Genomic DNA, 26,178 nt, shown 5'->3' with positions numbered 1-26,178 from the left:
GGGTTAAAGTGGGAGGTTGAAGCCAGATGCCAGGAATGGGTCTAAGGTTAAAGTCCAGAAGGAAGAAATAATAGAAGTTTGATAGGGAACAATAAGAGTAAGGCTTAAAAGAGTCGGTGGTGCATTAAATTTTGCAGCCAAGAGCTCCAACTAATGAAAGGCAGGATGGGCGGAGGAAACATACTCTCAAAGCTTCCTCTTATTTATGGGAGCTCCGACTTCACAGAGGAATCAGCAAAACACAGACCTCTCGGTTCCCCAGGGCCAAGAGAGCCGGAGGAGCCCCGCCTCGAACCGTCACGTGGCCAGAAGCGCCCTTGGCACGTGACCCACCTCGCGCTAGGCCAATCAGCCTCTGCAGGGGCGGGGACGCGGAGTCCGAGGGGCGGGAGGATCGATTGAACCTGCCTCTTCTCGCGAGCCTTGATGCTGTCGCTCCTCAGCCGCCCACGGCCCGGAGCGAAGGTCTCGCGAGGCTTGGGCGCTGCGGCGGTAGGAGGAGGACGGGGAAGGACGGAGCCCTGCCACGGCTGCCTCCCTCGCTCTCTCCCTCGCGCACTCGCCCGCCCCCTCCCTCCCTCCCCTCCCTTCCCCGGCCCCGGCTCCGGCCCCGGCCCATTCGCCGCTCCGTCTTCTGCAGGGAGGATGTCGGGCTCGTCGCTCCCCAGTGCCCTGGCCCTCTCGCTGTTGCTGGTTTCTGGCTCCCTCCTCCCAGGGCCAGGCGCCGCTCAGAACGGTAAGCGGGGCGCCGGGGGCCGGCCGGGCGGGGGCTGAGGGACGGTGGCGGCCGGAGAGGGCATTTCGGGGCCGGAGGAGGTGGCGGAGTCCGGGGAAGGGGGCTCGTCGGAGTCTGAGGTGCTGCGGGCCCGACAGGACCAAATGCCGGTCGCGAGTTCGAAGAGGCGCGCGGGTGTGAGAACCGGAGGCGCCTGTCCGAGAGGTGGGGGCGTCCGATAAGAGCTTGAGGTGTTGCTGGTTTAGAGGCTCCATATCTTGGGGCTCGTCGCTCCGAGTCGGGGAGGGGTGCCCGAAGAAGCCTACCTGAGGAGCTGGAGTAGCGGGGGCGGATAAGGAAGGGGTGCAGCGTTTATAGAAGGCTGCACGAGACAAACATTTGTGTTTAAGGTGACAGAGAGTGGTATTAGGCTCCACAGATGAACGGGGGTCCCAGGCGCTGGGGTCGTCCAAGGTTCTTCTGGGGCCCTGTAAGACTGGTGACATCCTTAAAAAAAATAAGAGACGTTGGGGGAAGGGAGTCCTGAAGAACACTGAGGAGAGTACTAGAGCCCTAAGGCGGGGGTAAGGAATCCGGGAGCCTTGGCTGTGGAGGTGGAGGGAAGGTGGGTGGCAAGCCGAGGTAGTGGGTTGACTGCAGTAGGGGATCTGGAAAGAGGAGCAGCAGAAGCTCTAAACGAAGTGGGGGAAGAGGGCTGGGTTTGCTGAGGAGGGTGGAGTGTTGGGCATTCTAGGGTAGTGGTTGGGAGAGCAAAAAGGAGTTTCTAAATAAGGAGAGGAGAAACGAGCAGAGGATGGGGAGAAAGGGTTGAAACTGGGGTAGGGGGAATTATTTGTTAGAGAAATAAGGGTGCCTGACTATAGAAATGGAAGTGGGGGAAGACAGAAAATAAGGGAAGGGAGTAAAATGCAGGAAGCCGGGGGTGTAATGTTGGTTTGCAGTGTGGAGGATATATTAGGGAAGGGAGGAGCTGAGTTTTGGCAAGTGCTGTATGATATTGGTTGGGCCTTTCACACAGCTGAAACTGCAGTGGTGGGATTGAGGGCCGGCACTGGAGAGAGGGAGATGGAGGGAAATGTGTTTTTAAGATCGAAAAGTTTCAAAAACTGAAGAGACATTATTTCTGAGGAACATAAAAGTAGTCCCTGGGATGTGTTCAGGGTACGATGGAAAGGAGATAATTGAACTGGGTTTTGAACTGAAATTCTTTAGAGAAGATGGAGACGTGGTGGGGAAGCATGGTGATGGAGGATCTAGACAAAAAAGATTCTGATTGTTAAAGGTATGTGTTAAAATTCAGCTGCTGAATCGATCTTTTAGAGATGAGAGAAGTATTGTGAACAGTTTCTGCCCTTGTGGAGAGAGCCTTTAAGAGATTTCAAAAATATTTTTCTAGGAAAAAAAATTATGAGGTTGAACTCATTCATGACTTTACTGGAGAGTGAACTGTAAATTCTTTTTGCTAATTCTTTGGTGTTTCTTTATTGTTATGCTAGAACAGTTTAAAATTACTCTTGTTGGAAGAGCTTAAATTAAAATGGCTTTCATTAAAAAATAAAATCAATGATAAAGCTAATGGAGTTAACCATTCTAAGGAGAATGCAGGCTTAAAATGCTGAAGGTTACAATGAAAATATATTCCTAAAGATCAAAAAAGCATCAGTTAAATGTAAGTGTTTGTTGCACCAAATCATACAAATAAAATCTTATGTATGCTTCATGGCTTCCAATGATCACTGCAGGGGTCAGGAAGGAAACATTTTTCCTATTTCTAGCATTGAATATGTGAAGCATATTGGGTATTTTCCCCGTTTTCCTTCAAAGCATGAGGCCACTGTGGAAGGCAAGGTAGAGTTAAGACAAAACTGATTTGTCTTATCAGTTTTTAGTCTGTGTTAACAATAATTTCAGCTATTCAATTTGTGGGAAAAGCAAGGTTTCATTAGGCACAATAGCTGAGAGATTTTTGATCTTAACATGTTTAATCTCTGTACTGGCACACAGCTTCTTAGAAAATTTATAATACAGTGAAATTGTAGTTTCTTAGCAACTAAAGCAAGGCTTTTGCATAGGCCTACAAAGACTCATCTGGTTATTCTCAGTGATATGTGTTCTAAATGCAGCATAGTGCAGCCTTTTCCTTGAAATGAGCTTGAATTCAGTCACGTGACTGGTGAAGTGAAGCTGAGCTTGTAGTTGACCCAAATGAATGTAAATTTAATTCAAGAAAAGAAAGGCTGTATTTTGAGTTTGAGTCCATAGAGGTGAGGATGCCATTTTATAGCTTTTTATGACATGTCTGTAAGATTAAAGTTTTCTGTTGGTAATAGCTCTTCAGTAGTCTGACCTCATGTCTTGGGGTTTGTATTTTCTTATAGTGTTTCAGAAGTCGATATTGTATTCTAGACGATCTTGAAAAGTTGGATTATCCATTTAAAATGATGACTTTAAAAAAGAACCTCCCCAAACCAAAGTATTTCTGGTTTAAGTGTGTGGTAGTTTAGACTGAGTGTAGATGTTTTTCAAAAGGTCTGTTTCAGTATTCCTAAAGTGAAGAAAAAGTGAAGAATTTTAATTAGATGACCCTTAAGGTCTCCCCTAGCTGTGATACATTACCAGAGAGATTCAGGGCTTTTCATTCAGATAGAATTTGTTTCCCATCCAGATATTTAGACTTGTAGGATCATAGTTAGTTTCAAGTAAAATGCTTATTTAAGGTGTCATTTTAAAGGAAGAAACCTGTCCTAAAAAATAAACTTCCTGGTAAGACTTTGAAAGCTTTAGACTGAAATTAAAATTGAGTTTAGTGTAAACCAGGCAGTATTATATGATGGTCAAGAGCACAGACTTTGGATCCTGATAGACCTGGGTTTGAGCCCCATCTCTTGGACTGACTGACCTTGAGTAATATGCTTAATACTTCTAAGTCTCAGTTTTATCATCTGTAAAATGGGGTTTATAATAATCCACTCCCCTAGGGATGATATGAGAATTAAATGAAACAGTCTTAAAGCACTTAGATTTCTGCCTGGCATATAATTAGTTTTGGGGAGTAAAGTTTTACTATATGTAACACTTGTTACTATATGTAACATATGTTACTATATGTAACATATGCTACATTACTATATGTAGCATAACAGTACTATATGTACTAAGTGTAGCATAACAGTACTATATGTACTGTTTGCTTAATATAGTGAGTAAATGTTAGCTACTTACTATTATTATCCTTTAGAAATGCTATTTTTAATTACTTAATTTACTTTGTGTATATATTGAGCTTTGTTAATGCTGCTCACTGTCATCTTGAGTAAAGTTAAATAGGGCATTTGAAGGCCCCAGATTTGTGCTTTTTGCTTATGTAACTTTTTTTAGAAAAGTGACCAGCTGTGTTGCGTCTGCATTTGTAGATTCTGGTGAGGAAGTTCATATTTCCATTTCATTGTCTGGGAGATTTCATGTTTTTGTTTTGTTTCAGTGAACTGAATATCTTGTTGTGAATAAGAGAAATAGAATGTAGTGCCTGGACCACAGTGAAGTGTTGGAGGTGTTAGCTGATGAGTGCATGTGAAGTGTAAAAATGTAATATATTTATATTGAAAATATAAAAATAAATAACACTGTTTAGTGGGAGAAAATGAATCTAATGAATTTTATTAATGATCTAAATTTTAAGAAACGGTTTTGCTTGGATGCTACTAGATAGTTGTGAACATTGTGCTTTGTAAAAATGCCAGTATTTGCATGAGATGATTCATGACTCTTTTTCTTTTCTGTCGAGTGCTGTTTGCTTCAGTGGTTTGGCAGTTTTCTCTCCTTGAGTATGTTTTTAGACATTTGCTGTTGATTGTGCATCTCTCCTTTGCGTGAACTAAAATGAGCAATGGAAGACATGGTATCTATGGCAGCTGTGGCACAAATGACATGCCAAATATCAAGCAACAAATCTTAACGTAATTAGTCCAAAAAAAGATTTTAAATGACCAGAAGAAATTGTTTGCCTTGAAATTCATTAGCATTTCCTAAGGAGATCACAAGCCTCCAGACTCTCATGCAACTGACAACAGTGTCACTACTGATGTAATGAAGCACCCAGGCACGAGAAACTGGTCAGGGGACCAGGGTGGAAAGGCCATGTTACAACATCAGGATCTGTTTCTGGGCTGTTAGTCTTTGCTTTTCAGGGTTCCTGGATTCAAATTAGAAAAGAGATGCAGGTAGGTTTTTGTGTTGCCTGACACAACAGAGCTTACCCTGTTAGTATATCATGGTTTAAAACAACAAAAGACAATAAAAGCCTTTACATGTAAATGCGCCCCACAGTCCAAACATTTGGCATAAATTAAGATTGAAGTTCATTACAGGTCTGATTTTGTGTGAGTCATACAGATCCTCATGAAAAATTAGACTGTTTTGTCTTAAAGTAATTCCTTGATTTTTCTCATTAATACAATTTTGATGGGAAACATTTTCTCCTGTGGAGTATACATTTAGACATTAATAAAAGGCAAAATGTCATTGTGTTGTCTTTATTCATATTTTTAAAATAAATATCTAACGGGGCTGCAAAGATAACCAGATATGATTAGAAAAGTGCTCTGGCAGTTTGGACATTGGACATTGTTTTTCATTTATTTAGTTTGAGCTGTTTTTTCAAAGTTAAGATATTTCATATTTAAAATCTGAAATTTTTGCTGGGTCTATGTAAAGGTGTTTTTACAAGACAATTTGGGAAAAAGATAAGGTGTTCATATCTGTACAAATGAAGCATGTAGAAAAATGATTGTTTGGGATATCACACAGGAGATGTTCAATGAAAGCTTGAATAAAATTTTGCGAAGAAATTTTGGAAAAGAGAATTCTGTGAAAAAGTGTCTGAGGCAGTCTCTTATACTGTTTACAGTGAGTACATTCTGGACAGGATCAGAGGTAGAGAATGAAGTTCTGCGAGAAAAAGAAGAAAGGCTGTAGTTCTAGTACAAGGAAGAAACAGGAAGCAAGAATGAGAAATGAATCTTCCTTTGATGAGCATCTGGATAAATAGAATCTGTCAGAAAAGACCAAGGTCCTCTGGAGTAAATCCATACATCAAAATTAAAATATGTAATGATGAAAAATCATCTCCTGGGAACAGTTGGCCTTGCTTTCAGTGTGCCTCTTTAAACAAAACACTGTCGTTTTACACGATTTTTTATAAATGCCATTGATGATATGGAGCTTAATTTTAAGCACCTTAGATAATGCATTTTTAAATTGTGAGGTTTTGATGGATTTTTTTTCCCCTGAATTCCTAATTTTAGTTGATAAGGATTAGCTTTGTAAAGGCAGGAAACCTCTCCAGTAAAACTAGTTGAAAATAAACTATTACATTCTATAAGCTTATATATAGAAAAGTAAACTTCTCACTGAATTTAAAGTAAAATATTGTAGTGATCCTATGTAAAAGCATTATTCCAGAGGTATTGATGTGTACATTAAAAAAGTTGAATACACAAGTAAATTTTATGTTTTTCAAGAGTTTATTCAAGAGTCAAGATTTGTACAATTCAGGTTTACTGTGTAATCTAAAATTGAAAGTAGGCCTAAGTTTTTATTGTTTTTGTATATATGCAAAGACATTATGTTTATTAGTCAAACCTAATTAACGTGAGGTTATTTTTTCCTTATCATTGAGAACTTTTAATTGGTCTGTGTGGAAACGGGGTTTACTAAATATTTAAAGAGTTCCCCTAAGTATCTAGCTTATTTGCATACAGTAAGTTAGTAGTAGATTTATTTGATGTCCCTCAGACATCTACTGGTTTTTTGTTTTGTTTCTTGTTTCTGTTGTGTTTCAAATTAAAAAACCCAGTCTTACCTTTTCATTAAAGCTGTATTAAGTTCCTTGTACTAAAAAGTACTGAATGGTGTTCTTTTACCTTTCTGAAAACAATTATGGAATGTTTTAACACTAACCTTCTTTCCACATACTGAAACCTTACAGTATGGTAATGGTTTTTTGCAGAAGTATGTCAGTTTGGATGTGCTTTGCTTCCTTTTGCTTTGTCTTGATTTATATCATTGTTACACCCAAGTATTGCTTCAAATTAACTAGACAGCGAAACATAATGAAATGATTTGAAGTCACTCTGAAGGTGTCAGGATTCTATATGTGAGACTATTATTAGAAAGCATTAAGTTCTAATCTGTACCAATAGTTTTAATCAATTTCAAATGTATACTCATAATCTAGAAGTGATTAAATATAAAATACAAGACAGTGTCAAGTCCTTTCTGATAGAATACTAACAAGGCAAAATGTTTCATATGCAGTAGAGAGTGTGCTTGCATATATAAATTATGTCACTGTTTTTTTGCTAATGACAGTATTTGTAAACCACTAGACTAGGTGATGTCTAAATTCCCTTCTGGTTCTAAAATCACACAGTTCTATTAACCTTACAGTTTAGAAGGCCTAGAGAGAGAATGCTTTGTTTTAATGAAGTTTAGAAATTTAACTTTTTTGATATTAAGGAAAACTGACTTTGAGGCATCCACTGTTTTGAAATCCAACTGCCTGTAACCCTATTTCAGATGACACTTGTAGTTCATGTTTCAGTGACGGCAGAATGGTGTCTGTTATAGAGATCTCATATTAAACTTGCTGGGAAAATTGCCAGTCTGAATGAAACAATTAAGAAATGAAAATCACTCCCTGGTAGGTAGATATCTTGTGTTTTTTCTGTTGGTTGAAAAGTAGTTGACTATTGAAGAGGCAATGAAAAGACAGTGAAGCACACTTAACTAATTGTATTTTTATGTTATCATTTGAGGAGCTTTGCTTTCTGTTTTTGAATTAATTTCTCCTGTCCCTTATGCATTTTTTAAAGGCCTTTAAATCTGTTCATTATAGTTGAATGGGGAAACCCAAGCATTACTTGAATTAAGTCTGAGGAAGTTTTTAGATTGATATTCCTTAGAATCAGAGTGTCAAAGTCTCAGATTACAAATTTATTCATTATTTTACTATAAATTGGTTAGGTCCATTTCCTATTTTTTCTTTTTCACATTTTTGTCAGAATTTCAAACTTCAAAAAGTAGAATGAATAATGTAGTAAACTTCCATATAGTCATCATCTAGTGTCAGTAGTTATCAGCCACATCCTTGCTGCTGAATAATTTAAAAATAACCTGAAAAATTAACATTACAAATTAAAATTTCCTAGATGTTGAAATGTAGTTAGGGATTAGCTTATATTAATAACATAGAAATAATTTGGTTTATATACAATCATGTTGTAATGACTTTAAAAATATAAAAGCTCATTGGAAGAAGACTTTCCAACTTTTGACCCAGATAAATAGGTCTTATTTGTGACTAAGTATATGCAGAAATATGTGATGTTTTGTGAAACAGTACCTTTCCTTACTCTGTAATGTATTTAAAGGAAATTATTGTTACGTTCTAAATTGATTTCATAATTTATTAACAGGCTCTGAGATTCATGTTTGAAAGGCAGAGCATTGTCATGTATGGAGTAGTTTTGTTTTATTTACATATACCATGTACTGTGGAGCAATATGATTTTTATAAATATAATAAGGATTTTCACAAGGCATTTATTTATTTGTAATATCAACATGTACTGTTATTAGTCATTATTAGTAAAGAGAATACAGCATTGTTTAACAATACATTATCCATTACTTATATAATATTGATTCTTCCATCCCATTTGAATTTCCGAGAAAGGGAAGGCTATAATAATTTGAATATCCTAATCAAAGCACAAATTTTCCAGTATGTTTAGTTGTCCTTTCTTTTAAATTAGCGCTTATAGTCATTATTCCCTAGCCCTACCTTTGAGTTATTGGTTGAGTACAAGACTGGAATGCTGCTGTTTATTCCGAGCGGAATGCTTACTCTGATGCTGTTGTTTGAGACACATTTCTGGTGAGTACAGAATAACTTGAACACTGGCCAAGGGAAGGAAGGGAGAGGGGAAGCAGAACCATCACTGAAGAATTATTTGCCTTTCATGTGTAAGATACTAGAGTAGCAAGTTTATTTTCTTGTTTTTAGATATCACTGCTGCTTGAAGGAAAAAAAGGCAAGATGTCTTGTCCTGTGTTGGCAACTACTTGTGAAATAATTTTCAATCCATATTGAAAATGTTAAATGAAAATGTTAAATTTAATTTAGGATTTTTCAATTTTATAAGTTTAACAGGTTGGAAGCCATTGTGGACCAAGTGGAAAGAAATAGCTAAGCAGCTCCAGCATTGAAATTATATCATTAATCCTGACTCTCAAATAATTCATCAAGAAAGATGAACTAAGTGGCTTTAATGCAAACCAGAAAGGGCTGCTACCTGGAAAAGAGCAAGTATAAAGAGGTTTCAAGTGCAGTGAAATGTCATTGAATTACTCTTAGACAAATAAGATAATGATCACATATCAAAATTATGGTTTCTATTTTCTTACTAGGATTGAAGTCCAAATAATTTTCAACCCTTTCCAACCACATTTAGGAAAAGATGCAGATAGTTCTATGCTGATGGTAGCATAAGACTTAGGAGAAAAACCTGAAGGAGCTAAATTTAGGAAAAGGGAGCACCAGGGGGATGTGATTATCTATTAATACCTTCAAGGTAGCAGTGTAAATGAAGTAAGGGAATTAGGTAGTCTCCAAAGATGGATGGGCTGTATCAAAGAGCAGTGTCCTAGACCACTGGGAAGAAAAAGCATAGGTTTAGTATTAAGATGATTTAAATGCAACTAGCAGAATAGAGTTATTTGCACTCACTCATAATCAGAGCCATTATAAGTAGGGCAGAGAACGGGTTGATAGGGACCTCATAAAATAGAATATTTCTTTTTGTTATATCTAGTACTTGTTTAGGAGCCCAGTAGGAGAAAAAAACCTCTGGGAATGAAAAGGCAATGAGATGGATTTTGCAGAAAGGTTTTTGTTTTTTGGGGTTTTTTTGACCATGCCCTTTGGCTTGGGGATGTCTCCTCCACCTGGAATTGAACCCAGGCCTTCTGTGGTGAAAATGCAGAGTCCTAACTCCTGGCATGCCAGGGAATTCCCTTTCCAGAAGTTTTTAAGGATCAGAAATTAGTTTGTTTTTAGCTTTAAATTTCTGTGGTTATGATTCAAGAAAAACAGTAGATTAATTTTGGAATCCATTAAAGTAGCTTTTAAGACCTGCCTGTAATACTTTAAACAGAATTCTGTTTATTATAACCTTCATAAGCAACTTCTTTTTGTTTAGTTATAAAAAATGGACACCGAAATTTTCCCAATGTCTGTTTAACACATAGAAGCATAAGCTTCGTAAGAGTTCATTCATTAGACTGGATGGAGCCTAGTAAAAGTTTAACCTTTGGCTCTTAGAATTTAGGTCCATTTTAGGTGTTAAGAAAGGCTTATCAGGAAATGAACACTTCAGATTAATTCTTAAGGCTTCATCAGTCAAAATACTGCTGTGATAGAAACCCCAGCCTGTTTTATGAGTGGAGATGGTGCTGCAATACTTTGGTGGAGATGGGAGCTCATTTTAATTATCTTGAAGAGTGTAGGGTTGCCAGATCAAAATGCGGGATGCCCAGTTGGATTTGAATTTCAGCAAAATAATGAGGAATTTTTATTTGGCACATCTGGTGATCCTAGAAGAATGTCTTTTTTGCTATTTTTATCTTCTATTTAGAACTTAAACAATAGAAAAAAAGTGAAGTCGCTCAGTCATGTCCGATTCGTAGCGACCCCATGGACTGCAGCCTACCAGGCTCCTCCGTCCATGGGATTTTCCAGGCAAGAGTACTGGAGTGGGTTGCCATTTCCTTCTCCAGGGGATCTTCCATCTCGTAATTTGATAAGTTTTTGTGTATTAAAGTAGTGTTAGAGTAACTCAGTTGTGTCCAACTCTTTGCAGTTGCACAGACCAGAGATCCCCAGGCTCCTCTGTCGATGGAATTCTCCAGGCAAGAATCCTGGAGTAGATTGCTATTCTCTTCTCCAGGGGATCTTCCCGACCCAGAGATTGAACCTGGGTCTCCTGCATTGCAGGCTTTGAGCTACAGGAAAGACCTGTATTGTGTATTCAAAGAAACCTTTAAAAAGTAGATTTAATATGAGCAAAATCATGTTACATTGCAAATTCTGTATGCGTAAATGTAGTTTAGGATAGTATTATTTTATTCTGTTACATCACATTTCTATATATATGTTTTTTCAATTCTGCCATCTTATATTTGACAGAGTTTTTCATTTATTCTTTTAAAAATTAAAGCTATTTTAAGGTGAAGTTAGGGTCTCAGGCTGTTTTTTTTTTTTTTTTTTCCTGCAGTTCCCCATTTCTGTCCTTACCTAAGTGAAAAGTGAAAGTCACTCAGTAGTGTCTGACTCTGACCCCATGGACTATACATGTAGTCCATGAAATTCTCCAGGCAGAGTGGGTAGCCCTTCCCTTCTCCAGGGGAACTTCCCAACCCAGGGATCAAACCCAGGTCTCCATCATTGCAGGTGGATTCTTTACCAGCTGAGCCACCAGGGAAGCCCAAGATTACTGGAGTGGGTAGTCTATCCCTTCTCCTGCAGATCTTCCTGACCCAGGAATGGAACCTGGGTCTCCTGCATTGCAGGCAGATTCTTTACTAGCTGAGCTACCAGGGAAGCCCCTCCTTAGCTAGAGTATTTTAAAATTTAGGACACTATTGTTTGAGGGTATATGATAAAGATGGGGCTCTTGGTTCAAAGTCCTTTACAGTTTTTCCTTAGGGTCTTGGAACATATTTGCTTTCTTGTCTTGGAAGAAGAAAAGAAATGAATGAAGATATGACTGCCCACACCCTTTTCTTCTTAGTGGGTTCAGAATAATTTTAACTTGCTTAATTATAACCACCTGATTTAGAGAATCAGGGAACGTGTATGTGGGATGTAATTTCTTTATAGTTAAATTTCAGTACTAAGAAAAAATCATGGTTTCATGAGCTTTATTATAAAGTCTTTTGATTGGAGGTGTGTTGCTGTGTATTAGTCATTCAGTATAAGAGATCTACTTCCTGTCCTTTTGGTGTGGACTGGGGTGAGGTGGCTGTAAGAATGATAAGAATTGAACTGTGTACTAGCCTCCAGAGTTAATGATATTAAGTATTAAGTAGTATAAAGATCATCATAACTATTCTTACACATTTATTTGAAATATATTTAAGGCAGTTTAACAAAGTATTAAAAATAATCCATGGTTTTTATGAAACTAGAACATTAGTATATTTTAAATTTGATGCCTAAACTGAGTTGGAGACTGTAGTACTGGGTAAGTAAATTGATAATCTGTCACCGTTGTAAACGTGAAATGTAGATAAAACCTATTAGGTCGTCTTCTGGGACAGTGTAGTTGAATGGAAAAGGGTGCTCAATTTGGCAGTAGCTCTGGATTCTACTTCTGTTTAAATTCCTGTGGTTTCTCTTTTTAAAATTAGTGTAATACTTAATCTGTAGGGGTTTTATGAGATAAGATAGTAACATATGGAAAATGCTTTATAAGCTGCTTTACTGTAGAGAGTCATGTAGGGATAGCTTTGAACTATAAGGGTGGTACTTTTATGTTTACTTTTAATATGCTAACTTCAACTCTTGTAGTTCATAGGAAAGTGAAGAGGAAAATAAAGTTCTAGTGAGAAGGGCCAGATTATTTCAGGTTTGGTTATGATTCTATCATATCATAAAATATTTGTTTTTAGATGATTGTTACCAGACTAGCCTTTTCACTGAAGTATCCCCCTCTGCTAGGGAAGGTCAATATTGAATTTCTTATAATCCTTGATAGACTTCCCAGGTGGCGCAGTGGTAAAGAATCCTGCCATTGCAGTAGAGGCAAGAGACACAGGTTCAATCTTTGAGTCAGAAAGATAGCCTGGAGTAGGAAATGGCAACTCACTCTTGTATTCTGGCCTGGAAATTTTCCATGGACAGAGGAACCTGGCAGCTACAGTCCTTGTGGTTGCAAAGAGTTGGACATGACTGAGTGACTAAGCATAGAGCAGCCATCCTCACTTTACATAGTAACTTCATTCCTGGAAAATTGATAAAAACCGTGCAAGAATACTTTGTGGTGTATTTAGAAAAGAGATTCTAGGCTCAGACTAAGTGTTCATCTTGAATGTCGTTTGAAAGTTGTGTCGAAAAAGGGATAGTTCTTTGTTGTGTAAGACACTTTGTGGGATATTGAAGATCCCTGGTCCTGCTAAGTCACTTCAGTCGTGTCCGACCCTGTGCGACCCCATAGACAGCAGCCCACGAGGCTCCCCTGTCCCTGGTATTCTGAAGGCAAGAACACTGGAGTGGTTTGCCATTTCCATCTCCATCCCTGGTCCTAGCCCAGGCTATTAATGATATCCAAATTACTGTGTTAACCAAAAATACACCTTCAACTTTACATGCTTTGTAAAAGTCAGCAGCTTCAGTTGAGAACATCTCCGTTTTGTGCCTGCACTTAAGTATCCTCTGATAATGGGTTATAGTGCCTAGTTCCTGAGACAACCTCTGGTCAAAACCACACCTCTTCTAGGAATGGAAAGGCAAGGAGAGCAGCTCTTCACTTGTTTTTATTGTCTTTGTTGACATGTATTAAAGCAGGGATGCAAACTTGTTTACCATAGGAGCTAGGCAAGTACTGTTTGCTGAAGTGGAGAATATGATACATGCTTTGACTGAATACTGGACATTTAAAAGTACTGTGCGGGTCCTATAGTGTAGAACATGGAACTCTGCTCAATGTTATGTGGCATCCTGGATGGGAAGGGAGTTTGGGGGAGAATGGATACATATATATGTATGAACATGAACTCTGGTAAAGTCTGGGAGATAGTGAGGAACAGGGACACCTGGCTTGCTGCAGTCCATGGTGTTGCAAACAGTTGGGCGTAACTTAGTGACTGAACAACAGCATATGTATGGCTTAGTGGCTTTGCAGTTCACCTGAAACTTATCAGAACATTGTTAATTGGCTATACCCCAATACAAAATAAGTTTCTTTTTAAAAAAAAAATTCCATGGTTTTAAAAAATTAAAAAATACTGTGCTGGTCAAGTAAAACTGTCAGTGGCCCCCTGTTTTGTGTCCTCTTCACCAAAGAATTATGTTAACAGATTTTGGAGCCTAAGAGACTGGATTGGAGTCTTGATTTTTGCTAAGTCTCTTACTCTGTTTCCTCATCTGTTTATTTGGAGTAATACACACCTCACAGGTTAAAATGAAAGGCTTGCATAAATCAGCTAGCATGATAGCTGACAAAGGAATGTGCTTGATAAGATTTCCTGTCACTAATAGCCTTCAGTTATCTTGGTTTACTTTTAAAATTTTTATTTTTAATTGAAAGATAATTGCTTTACATTGTTGATTTCTGCCATACAACAGGGTGAATCAGCCATAGTATAAGTATGTCCCTTCCCTCTTGAGCCTCCCTCCTACCCCCCCACCCCATCTCCCCTCTAGGTTGTCACAGAGTATCAGGTTGAGCTCCCTGTGTTATACAACAACTTCCCCTTAGCTGTCTATTTTACATATGATTGGGCTTCTCTGGTAAAGAATCTACCTGCAATGCAGGAGACCTGGGTTCGATCCCTGGGTTGGGAAGGTCTCCTGGAGAAGGGAAAGGCTCTTCCAGTATTCTGGCATACTGGAATATTCCAGTATTCTGGCCTGGAGAATTCCATGGACTGTATAGTCCATGGGGCCACAAAGAGTTGGACACAACTGAGCGACTTTCACTTTATTTATATATGATAGTGTATATGTTTCAATGGCGCACTCTTGATCTGTCCCACCCTCTCCTTCCTCTGCTGTGTCCACTAAGACATCCACTAGATGCCCATTGACAAATGAATGGATAAAGAAGTTGTAGTACATATATACAATGGAATATTACTCAGCCATAAAAAGGAACACATTTGAGTCAGTTCTAGTGAGTTGGATATTATAGAGCCTGTTACATAGAGTGACGTAAGTCAGAAAGAGAAAAACATATATATTAATGCATATATATGGAATCTTGCTTTACTTTTTAATCTTTTTGAAAGCTAGCTGTACTTATAGTGAAATGGTTAAGAAATTTGAAATCTCTGATAATGTGAGATATTAGACTTCTTACTTTCAACAGAAACAGGGAAGTAATTAAAATGAAATTTTGGGTTAATAACACAACTTACCTACCACTTAAGGTATTTAAAGCCTGATTATTTAAAGCTGTTTGGAGCCTGATGCTTATAACACTAAATGTGCAGATTCCAAACTATTTCAGTAGATTAGCGTCCTTAGTGTTTCAAGTTAGCTTTCAGTCTTAGCAGAGCAATGATCTTTATTTAGCATGATACTTATTTTTGAAGTAATATTGGAGCAAGTAATTTTGCTAGTATTGCAGTACCTTATTGTACCTTCAAAATTAGATTATGCCATAGAAGTGACATACTTTTATATTTATTGCTTGAGCTAGAAATTTAGCAACATGATTTTTACTAGGAAACTGATTTATGATTTTCTTTCATTTGCCCAGTAAATGTCTTGAAAGCTTTACATTTTCTTGGTTCGTGTAAAAACCTTTAGAGGCATATACATCTTGTTGTATATCTTGTTTTCATACTTTAACAGCAGAAATTTTTTAAACTTTTATTTTTCTTTAGTAATTAACACAGTAACCTAAATGGTTAAAGCAATACTTGTGCTTTATTTCCTTGTTCCTGTTCTTCATACTTGTATTGTTCATCTTTGTTTTCCTTCACAATATTATTTTGAGCCTTACGTTATAGTGATAAGTATATATTATTTTTTATAAGTCCCCCTCTCCCCCCTGGCAACCCATTGCAGTATTCTGGCCTGGAGAATTTCATGGACAAAGGAGCCTGGCAGGCTACAGTCCATGGGGCTGCAAAGAGTCAGATACGACTGAGCGACTGGCACACACATCTTACTTTAGTGTTTTTTACCCATCTCTACTTGGTCCTGTCCTTTCTGGTATTTTCAGTTGTTTCTAGATAAACATTTGTCACTTTTAAACTCTTTGTCCTCTCTTATTTGAATCCCTTTGAGACAGAAGGGTAGCAAATTCTATTATACTTCTAATACACAAAAGTTTGTTTAGTTTACTGATATTTTGAGCTGATATGTTTGCATACTGACTTTGGGGTATTTTTGCTTTTCCTAGTAGATGTTTACTGAGATTTTTCTAACATGCTTTTTTAATCCCCACAGGGTTGTATAAAGTTCATATTTTTCAGAAACAGCTTAGGTAGTCTTTGAGGCCAGTTACAAAGGAAATTAATTCCTGAAGGAACTGGGGACATTAAGGCAGAAGGAACTTCAGGCAGGCAGCTGGTAATGAATATTGATTGTAACCTGTGAGGTACTTGCTGTGGGCTGGTAAATTTTAGTGCTTCCCTGCAAGACTGCCTCTTAACTGTGGAGTACACATGAAACATTCTGAAATGTTTGCCCATGGAGCATATAATTTGCTACTCAGTGGCAGGTAGACATTAAAATTCAATTATGGGGCGGGGGTAGTGTTAGGGGTAATCGGATTTTACAGCTGTAGGATGAAAAGGCAAATTTTGATGTGCATTAAAGGAAAAAAAAATTAGAGTATACAGATTAGTAAGAGAAAACTGCTCAGAAATAGCCAAAAGTATGAGCTTGCTGGCATTTATATTTCAGTAACAGGTATGTATATCTTACTGGCTGTTTAAACTCAGAATGGGAAAGAATTTGAGTGGAACATGTTTTTAGTAATGTTTTAAGAGTGTCACCTTACCATTCTGTAACACTATCCATTTGTCACTGAAAAAGCTCAAGAAGTGTATCATCTTAAACTCTCAAAATACACCATTGGAAAAACCTGAAAAAGCCCAGTAGTACCAGGTGAGCCTGCAGTAACCAGATATATAAGCTTGTGAGCTATCCCTGCCTAAAAGGTAATGAAGCTTTCATCAGGTTGAAGTTTCAAAGAATAAATATGGCTAACTATAGGAGGTAGTATGAGAGGCAGAGAGGCTGACTCTTCCTACTTTGAATAGTGATTAAACAACATTTTGACATGAAATTATTTAACTTAAAATTTTGAAAAAGGAAAGTTATTGGAAAATTAGGAAAGGATTTGCTTAACATAATTTCAAATAATACTTAGGTATTACAGGTAAAATATTAAAGTTCTTCCTTTGACCCCTCGATTCCCATTCCTCAGGATAAGCGCTATTAGTAGTTGTGTTTCTTTTAAAAGCTTGTTCTTTAAAAACATGAGCATTTACAGGCTGTAATGCTTTGTTGTCATTGTTTAGTCACTAAATTGTGTCCATCTCTTTGCGACCCCATGCACTGTAGCCCAGGCTTTTCTGTCCATGGGATTTCTCAGGGAAGAATACCAGAGTGGATTGCCATGCACTCTTCTAGGGGATCTTTCCAACCCAGGGATCCAGCCTGGGTCTCCTACATTGCAGGCGAATTCTTTACCACTGAGCCACCTGGGAAGCCCCTGTATTAATTATGTTATAATTCATTTTGATATTTATAGCCTTCATTTTTTAAGTATAGTAATTGGAGTGACAGATCCTTTCATTCATATTAATGTATGGAGCCTCTAGGATGCATCTGTTGTTATTGTCACTGAAGGGAATTATGTTGATGATGACTGAATTCTTTATAAGAAATTGGCTCACTGAGCAGACCTTTCTCATTCCAAACAAGAAAAAGCAGACCTTTCTCATTCCAAACAAGAAAAAGCAGACCTTTCTCATTCCAAACAAGAAAAAGCTTCATTAAATGAAAAAAGAACAATATATTGCTGTATTTTTATACTCAGTCGTATTTTTTTGGTGAAAATATTAAATGTTTATACATTTACTATTTGGCATGTAAATAATTCCTGGGACCACTCTGCTAATTTTTAATGGAAGTGTACTGTATCCAGTTTTGCTATCCCTTTTCAAGAGAAGCATACTGCCTATGTTTGGGGCAGTAGGTAAGTAATTTAACCTGATCCTTCCCCTCATTGTGGAGTTGTAGATAGTACCTAACTGTGGAGTTATGAGATAATGAAGACCTGAAACAAAATGATTAAGAGTATAATTGAGAAGTAATTATGAAAGAATAGTTTTGGATTCTTGACTGAATATTGGGATTTCCTGAGGAATTGAGGAGGGAGGAGATAGTAGTAGTGAACAGGAATCAGAAATTTTGGATTCTAGTAAGGGTTTTCAGTTACATTCTAAGACTATGATATTTAAGTGTTAGATTGGGGTGAGAATCAGATTTAGGAATTTTCAACCTGTAGCAAGTTTTTTCTTATTTAAAAAAATAGAATCTTAATATTTAATTAGATAAATGTAGAACTATTTGGGGAAGAAGAAATCCGCTAACCTGTTCCAAAGAATCCTTTGGGCCCGAGGAGCTGGGTTTTAAAATTATTGAAATGGATGACCCCTTTGTAAACCTACTTCTGAAGTTTTTGCACAAGGATGTTTCTTACCTTTGGTTTACAGTCTGCTTGGGCAGTCTTGGTATCTGTGGATACTTTGCAAAGTAGACGATTGAAATATTTTTACTATTACATGTGTCCACAGTTGAAATAAGACCAAAAGAAAAGATGATCCTTTTAATACAGTCTTATCAGACAGCACAACGATAATCATCCTATGCAAAGTGTACTTGGTAAAATAATTTTTATTGCAAGGTTTGTAAGCTTCTTTATGAGAAAGAGCTACCTGTCATTTGTCCTGAAATCCAAATTCAAATAGGAGAATACAGAGGTGTGCTGTTGAGACTCTGCTTGGAAAAGGATTGAAAGTGCTACTCCTTTTCATCCCTTAGTGGGAAGAAAATCTTAGTCGTAGCAACCACCTTGAAGATCTGCCAGTAAGAACTGGAGATCTACCACTGAGTTCCAGTTTACTATTTAGGAGTGCCAGCCTAAAACAGTAAGTCACAGTAATGTCAAATACTTTTTAAGCTAATAGGCCCACACAATTTCCACAGAGATAATAGATAATTGGAGATGGCTGTGTAGTGATAAAAGCCTGAAATGGTAATATCGATGAGAAAGAAGTAGAAAATACTGTGTGATAGTCATTCTAAGATAAAATGTTTTTTAATTAAATAATGTATGTAGGATGTTAGTTCTAATTGTTCGTAGTAAATGAAACATTTTTATTAATTTGTAACTGCCAGAGCATGCATCCTGCCTCTGCACATTTGTAGAATGACAGTACAATCTTAAGGGGTAGTGAATTAAATTATATGATATACTTTGCCCTGTGCCTGACATATATGAACATCAGTAAAGCTTAGCTCCTGGTATAATAATTTGGTTTCAGAGATGTTCAGTTATGTGTTCAGTAATCTTTTTAGAGTGTTCTTAAAACAGAAAAAAGAATAGTTAGAAAACGTCCTACTCCCTGACCCTTCCCCACAGATGTTTTTCTTAAAGGTTATCATTTCAAAGAAGGAGCTTTCTAGGCTGTTTTTGATTCTAGAAGAACTTCCTTCTTTTTTAGAATTGATGATAGGCAGCATCATCAACCTAATTTGAAAAAGAATACAAAAGTTGCAGTCTAACTGTAAAGTAAAATCTCAAATCAGAAATCTTTTACACTCAATTTTTATTTCCTTGCCTACTAGGATTAATAGATCTTTGATTGTAACTGACTATGTTACCTGACATCTTGGGATGTAACTCAGAGATTGACTCAATGGACATGAGTTTGAGCAAACTCAGGGAGATAGTGAAGGACAGAGAAGCCTGGTGTGCTGTAGTTAATGGGGTCATAAAGAGTCAGACATGACTTAGCAACTGAACAACAACAAAAAATTAGGATTAATGGATGTACAGCAACAAAACAAACTGACATTAGGGATTTTTTTTTTTCTAATTAACTTCTAGGGACTCTCTGATAAATTCAAATATGCCATAGCCTAATCTCCTAGAATTTATGATTCTGTTGACACTCAGAAAAATGGCTCTGATATGAAAAACTCCGCTAATCAAAGAAAGACGGTTTTATTTATTTTACTGTTCATTAACATAATTACTGGTACATTTTAAGTTGTTAATAGGTTGAAATTTAATGAAAGAATTTTAAGGTTAATTCCTGGTGAGTGAGAATTGTGTTTCTCACCATTCATTTAACAAATATTATTGAGTGTAGTATGTACAGCAAGGTATTGTGGGGATACAAAATTAGAGACATTGTGTGCCTTTGTTGAAGTAGAGCATCTCTTGGTCGCTTGCCTGTGTTGTCTTTATTTTCCAAAATCATATCTGGTTAATAGGTGCAGAAATATTGAAGCTGACCAGATGGCAGGAAAAAGAACATAAACATTGCTTGGACTTGTATAAATTTTGCCACCGTCACAATTTAAGTAATGGGAAAGTTGCAGTTTCAACATATTGTTAATACGGTCCATAGTTAAAGGAGTAAAATTTGTCTGTTTTCATAAATCCTTGTAAAAAAATGTGAAAATAAAACTCAGTGTAGTTTATTCAGTATCCTCAAAATTTTAAATTTAGGGACCATTGGGGCCCAGAGTGGGGGAGAAAATTTCCCATTCGGTGCCATTGTTGAAGTGAAGAAACTCTTTTGCTTGTGTGTTACAGTCCTTATTTTCCAAAGTCATATCTGGTTAATATTTAAAGAAACATTGAGGAGGACTAGAAGGCAGGAAAAAGGACATAGACATCACAAACTTAATGAATTTTTATCACAACGTTAAATAGGAGCTATAATTCTCATTGGTTTTTTCTTTTCCTCTGGAATCACTTGGTCTGTGGCATCTTGGCTTTGTTTCATTTCAGTCTCTATTGCAGAGTGCACGGTGAGAGTTTGTTTAGCCTTGGGGTTTAGGCTGAGATTCTGTACATTTTCTTTTTTTAAAAGTTGAGAAAATTTGGTTGTGATTAAGTGGTAGCTTTTTCAGAGAAAAAGCATTTCCCAGGATAATCTTTGGAACCAGATAGGTGCTATTTTTATGAAAGTTTAAGGATTCTTTGTTAAGGCTAATAGCATTACATAGTCTACTCAAGTAAAGTCTAATGCTGCTGTGAGAGCTTCTGGCATGGATACTGTGTCAGTCTGAGACCCTGACAGCAGAACCATGAAAAGACCTTTCTTCTTAATTTTTCAAAGCAGAATAATAAATTATTTACCTGAGGTTACGAAGTATTGTCCAGATAACAGGAAGGGATTAATTCCTATTTTGGTGTGTTTTATCCTAGTAAAAGTTCATTACATTCAGTGGTGAATCATTTGGAAAGAACTGTTAATAATGTAGAAAGTTCCATCCTCAGTTCCTTTTTCATCCTCTGAGTGATCTCATCTCTTCCCATGGCTTCAACTTCCAGCTAAGCTGATAATTCCCAACTGTGTATTTCTAGTCTCCGATTCTCTCCTAAATACCAGATCCATGTATATGTTTTTTATTATAATATCTGAACATCTCACCAGCATAGCCCATCCTGTATGTGCCTCCAAAGCCAATTCTCAGCTTGCCTTCCTTTATTCCATTTATAGTATCACTCTCCACTCCATAGTCAGTTTCAGTTAATTCTATCCTGTAAACATGTCTTACATCCGTCATCTTCTCACCATTTCTACAGCTTCTCTAAACTAGTTCAGACTCATTTTTCGTTTGGATTAGTGAATGAGTTTCCTAACTCCTTTCCCCGTTTGGATCCATCCTTCATACAACCACTAGTCAGATCTGTCATATCACTTATTCTGTTGAAAGAAGTCCAAGCTCTTAGCCTGTAGGATGCTTGTCACTTTCCCTAAATTGTGAGGTCTTGAGGCTATAGATGTCTTATTTTTATGAGTAGCATGAACATTTGACAAGTGCTTGGCATGTAAAATGACTCAAAAAATGTTGAATTTTTTTAGCTTTGTTTAGAACTAATTATTTCTGCCACTTCTCAGTACTGTATTCAAAACTGTTTCCTCTTGCCTAGAGCAAGGCCTTGTCCCCCAGCTGACAAGGCTACTTTCAGATTGTATGCCTGAGGTTTCTATGCATATGTCGGCCCTCTCCGCTCAGCAAAATTAGTAACTTCTTTTATGTTTTTGTTGTCTTTCACAAGTCTGTTATAAAAGTGGCCGTTGCCAATTGTATTGTAATTGTTTTCCTGTCTCAAGTTATACAAAATTGAGTCCCTTTAGGAGCAAGGTTTATTTTAATAGTCCCTATGCACAGTCCTTGCTAAGTAAGCCCTCAGTAACTTTCTCTCAGCTTATAGATAACTTGAACAATTATTAGATAAAAGTCATTATTATGAAGTCATAGTGAGTGACACTTTTTTAGAAACCATTTTGCCCACATTCCTTCTTTTGGTTATGAATCAGACTCATTACTAGGAGAGTCTTTATATGGTTTCAGAAACATCTGTGTGGTTCCTTTACCCCTATTTTCTTCTTTTTGGAAAAGCTAAAAATTTAGCAGTTTCAGACTCTGTAAGACAGTAGTTGTTGATGTGTGGTCTGTGAACCAGCAATACCAGCATCATCTGAGAACTTGTTAAAAATGCCTATTCCTAAGCCCCATTCCAGATCTACTGAATCAGAATTTCCAGGAACGGGGCCCAACAATCTGTGTTTTAACAGGTGATTCTGATGCATGATAGTTTAAAAATCACTGCTCTAGGATTTTCCCATCTAAAGAAAGTGTTGCCTTTATATATAATAACGAAGTTCCCAGTGTGATTTCCACTATAAACTATTTATACCTTGGAAATAATTCATCAGCTGGGAAGACTGTAACTGACTATATTACCTAACATCTTGGGATGTGATTCAAAGATTGAATTTTCCTGTGTGCAAAGTGTTTGATTCTGGCTTCTGGGATTGGCTATTTAAAAGAAGGTGGGAGAGGGACTTTTTACCTCTTCAGTTAAAATATCTTCTAGATTAAATTCACACTATCAGCTCCAACTACTTGTATTTCCTGTCATTCTTATGGGATATATGAGGATGAAAGAATGAGATAAACTGTATTATCCTCTGGAAGAATGTGCTGAATTGTGTTATTTTTAACATTTAAATCCTGGTTGTTGGTATGTTGTCAGGGACAAGAAAGTGAGCTCGTTATCAAAAGTTATATTGAATCTGTGATGGTGATATACATGCTCAGTCGTGACTCACTCTTGAGACCTCCTGGACTGTAACCCACCAGACTTCTCTGTCCATGGGGTTTCCTAGGCAAGAGTACTGGCGCGGCATTTTCTTCTCCAAGGGATCGTCCTGACCCAGGGATTGAACCCGCGTCTCCTGCATTGACAGGCAGATACTTTACCGCTGTGCCATTTGGGAAGGAAAAACTGGTAAAACTAAAAGAAAAATAAATTGTGTAATCTTTACTTAATTACTTTTTCTGCGAATTTCACTTGTCTAATACAGAAATTTGCAAAGAAAGTAATTAGTGGAGATTACTAATTGCCCATGGCTTTTGAGTGGTGTAAGGATTACATAATCTATTTTTCTCTTAGTTTTACTAGTTTGTTTTTGTTTTTGGTTGTGGCTGCAAGTCTTGTGGGATCTTAGTTCCCTGACCAGATATTGAAATCTTAGCAGTGAAAGCATGGAGTCCTAACCACTAGAATGTCAGGGAATTCCCCTCCACTCCCTCTTTGCTTTTGAGAATGGTTTATTTAACTGGAATATTCAACCTTTCCAGAATATTGTTTTCATTTTGTCTTTAATAAATCCTAAATGAAGGGTCAGTTGAGGTATACTCTTCAAATACTCTGTTACTGTGTCTCTTCTCCAAAAAAATTGTTTCTGGCTTCAAAGTTCCATTTAGGTGTGTTTCTGTTGGCCCATAGGTAGTTTTGACAGTCTCCTGGGATAAGAGCTTTTGTTAGTGTTTGCTTAAATATGTAAGGGTTTCATTGTTCGAAACCAGAGCTTTCATTAAGAATGTTCTTTGAGATACTGCTGGTTTGTATGCATTGTCTGTTTCCTTTGGATGAAACATCTGTGGTTTTTAATGGCTAGCAAAACTAGCTTTTTTCCTTTGTGTATTAACAGTTTGAATACTGTTTGTAGAGTTAAAAAGTAGATTTTCTAAAGTTCCTGAAAAGACTAGCTTGACAGCAGTTTGTGGCTACTGTGTTTTTCCCCTTGGACACATCCTTAGTTGAAAACTAAGGTTATGGTCATTTTGATGTCACAGTCAGATTGGTCCTTATTTATATTTCACTTCACTTTCTTTGCTCAAGATTAAGTTAAAATGCCTCTTTCCTCCCTGATGTGAGGAAGAAGTGTTGTTAGTCTCACGGAATGTCTATAATAATGAAGCTGTTTACTGCATTATTAGTAAAAGCATAGACTCAGTGGCTAGAATTTTATGATAGATAGCCTATAAGCAGAGTTTTCAATCTCTTATTGCCCATTTGAGGATATTCTGGGACATAGGTGAGTGTTACTGAGCCCCTTCCTGGAGCATGCTAGATAAGCATGAAGAAATGCAGGAGGGGTGAGTTCTGAGCTGATTGTTCACTCTGCTGTTAAAAATTTCCAGTCCTTCTTATTCCTTAGATTTGGTGTCAAGTTCTGTTTTTATAAGACCCTCTTTTTTCTTAAACTAGTATTCTAATTTTTAAAAATTTAATTCTGGCAGTCTTACTTTATTTAATGTCCCTTTCTATTTAAAACATGTTGAAATTCTCTGGGTTATTGGTTTTCATACTTCTTTCGTCTGGAAAATTGAAAAATTCAGAAGAAGTGTAATGAACAACTCCCATTCATCCTGGGTGAGTCTTTGAGTTCTGTCCCCCCAACTTTCTCAACCCACAGTGTTTTTGAGGTACTTCAGTAGAATACCCAGAAATGATTTAGGTCATCCTTTAAATTACAAAGTAGATTGCTTGCATAAAACAGCCATCTTATATTATTACATTTTTAGCTCTATAGGTTACAAAGTAACTTTACTTACATTGTTCATATGAACCTCACCATGACCTTATGAAGAAGGTAGGAATTATTATCCCCATTTTTCAGATGAGGAGACTGAGTTTGAAGAAGTTGAAGAAGCCAACCCAGATGTTGTAAACCATGGCTCATATCCTTATAAGGTGAGCTCTCAATTTAAATAGAGAGACCCTTATCTGTCCACACATCCAGTAGCAATACAGTCAAAACTCAGTGTTTAACCTGGTGTCTGGGACATCTCTCCCTATATCGTATGCAAATTTTTGTGTGTATTTTCTGGTAAGAGACAAGCCTGTGACTTTTTTTTTTTTTTTTAAATCATTGTTTGTTTAGTTGCTAAGTAGTGTTTGACTCTCTGCGACCTCATGGACTGTGGCCCTCCAGACTCCTCTGTCCATGGGATTTCCCAGGCAAGAATACTGGAATAGGTTGTCATTTCCTTCTCTAGGAGATCTTTCTGACCAAGGGATGGAACCCACGTCTCCTGCATTGCAGGCAGATTCTTTACTGCTGAGCCCCCAGGAAAGCCCCTTTTAATCATACTTAAGCGTGTGTGTGTGTGTGTGTGTGTGTGTGTGTGTGACTGCTTTAGTCCCATGGATCTTGATAGGTCATGCTTGTTTAGCCTATGAAAGGGAATTGACAGCAGGACTGAATGAAAATTTGTGTTGAATGAAGATCAGTCATATTGAATGCCTATTTCTTGTCTATCCTAAAGTAACTTAACATTTGTAGAACTTACAGAACTCTTCCATATATGTCACATGACTTCTCCAGCTACCTTAAGTGGCATCATTCCCACTTGAAGAAACTGCTCAAAGTTAAGAGAATTTAAGTTGTGGAGGTACTGACTCAAAAACTGACTCTTCTTAAAAAATAACCTGATGTGATCAAAATCCTGTAACTACCATTTTATTTGACATTTTTGTGAATTTACAGTTTGCGTGATATCCAGTATCTTCCCATATATCATTGCCAAGCAGCTTAATTTATAATTAGTAGGCTAATTTACTTTTTGTTTTTTTAAAGGAGACTCTTGTACTGCCTCTCTTTATTCTCATTACTTTTGGGCTTTCCATATTGTTCACATTATTTTAGATTGAATGACTTGTAACTCTGTAATAACATTTGCTAATACCTTGAGTCCATACTGCTGTTACCACTCACTTTATTTTTAGTTTGCTTCAAGGATAGGAAGGAATGAAGAATTCCCAACTTTTCATTGCCTTCTGCAATTAATGTTTCCATTCTGGTTCTTATTTTTAATTAAAATAATTTTTTTGCTGTTTATTGATGAAGTTGGATTCTAAGTTGGAGCTCCTTTAAGACAAAGTTTCTACTTCCCAGACTGTCGTTGGAACAGTGCTGAAGGCTGCTGCATCTGGCTTGTTCAGCATAATTTCTGTGGAGACATAGAATAATGGCTAACATTATTGAGTGCTTACTAGGTGCCAGGTACTGTTTTAAGCTGTATGTCAATTTCATGTAATCCTCAC

At 37.3% G+C, this 26,178-nt stretch overlaps 1 protein-coding gene across 6 annotated transcripts in view; it reads left to right on the top strand.

Moving 5' to 3' along the window:
* Positions 1–458: 458 nt before the first annotated feature.
* The window catches only part of NPTN (neuroplastin), a 67,187-nt gene continuing 41,467 nt past the window's right edge, over positions 459–26,178 (top strand). For all 6 annotated transcript variants that reach the window (XM_043471022.1, XM_043471020.1, XM_043471024.1 and 3 more), the window contains exon 1: positions 459–736. In XM_043471022.1, coding sequence (XP_043326957.1) covers positions 646–736 — 91 coding nt within the window. In that variant the 5' untranslated portion in view covers positions 459–645. The remainder of the gene's footprint in view (positions 737–26,178) is intronic.

Source organism: Cervus canadensis, chromosome 6 (genome assembly GCF_019320065.1).
Source record: "Cervus canadensis isolate Bull #8, Minnesota chromosome 6, ASM1932006v1, whole genome shotgun sequence".
NCBI classification, from domain to species: Eukaryota; Metazoa; Chordata; class Mammalia; order Artiodactyla; family Cervidae; genus Cervus; species Cervus canadensis.
The sequence above is the reverse complement of the archived record's forward strand: the minus strand, read 5'-3'. Positions and strand labels throughout refer to the sequence as shown.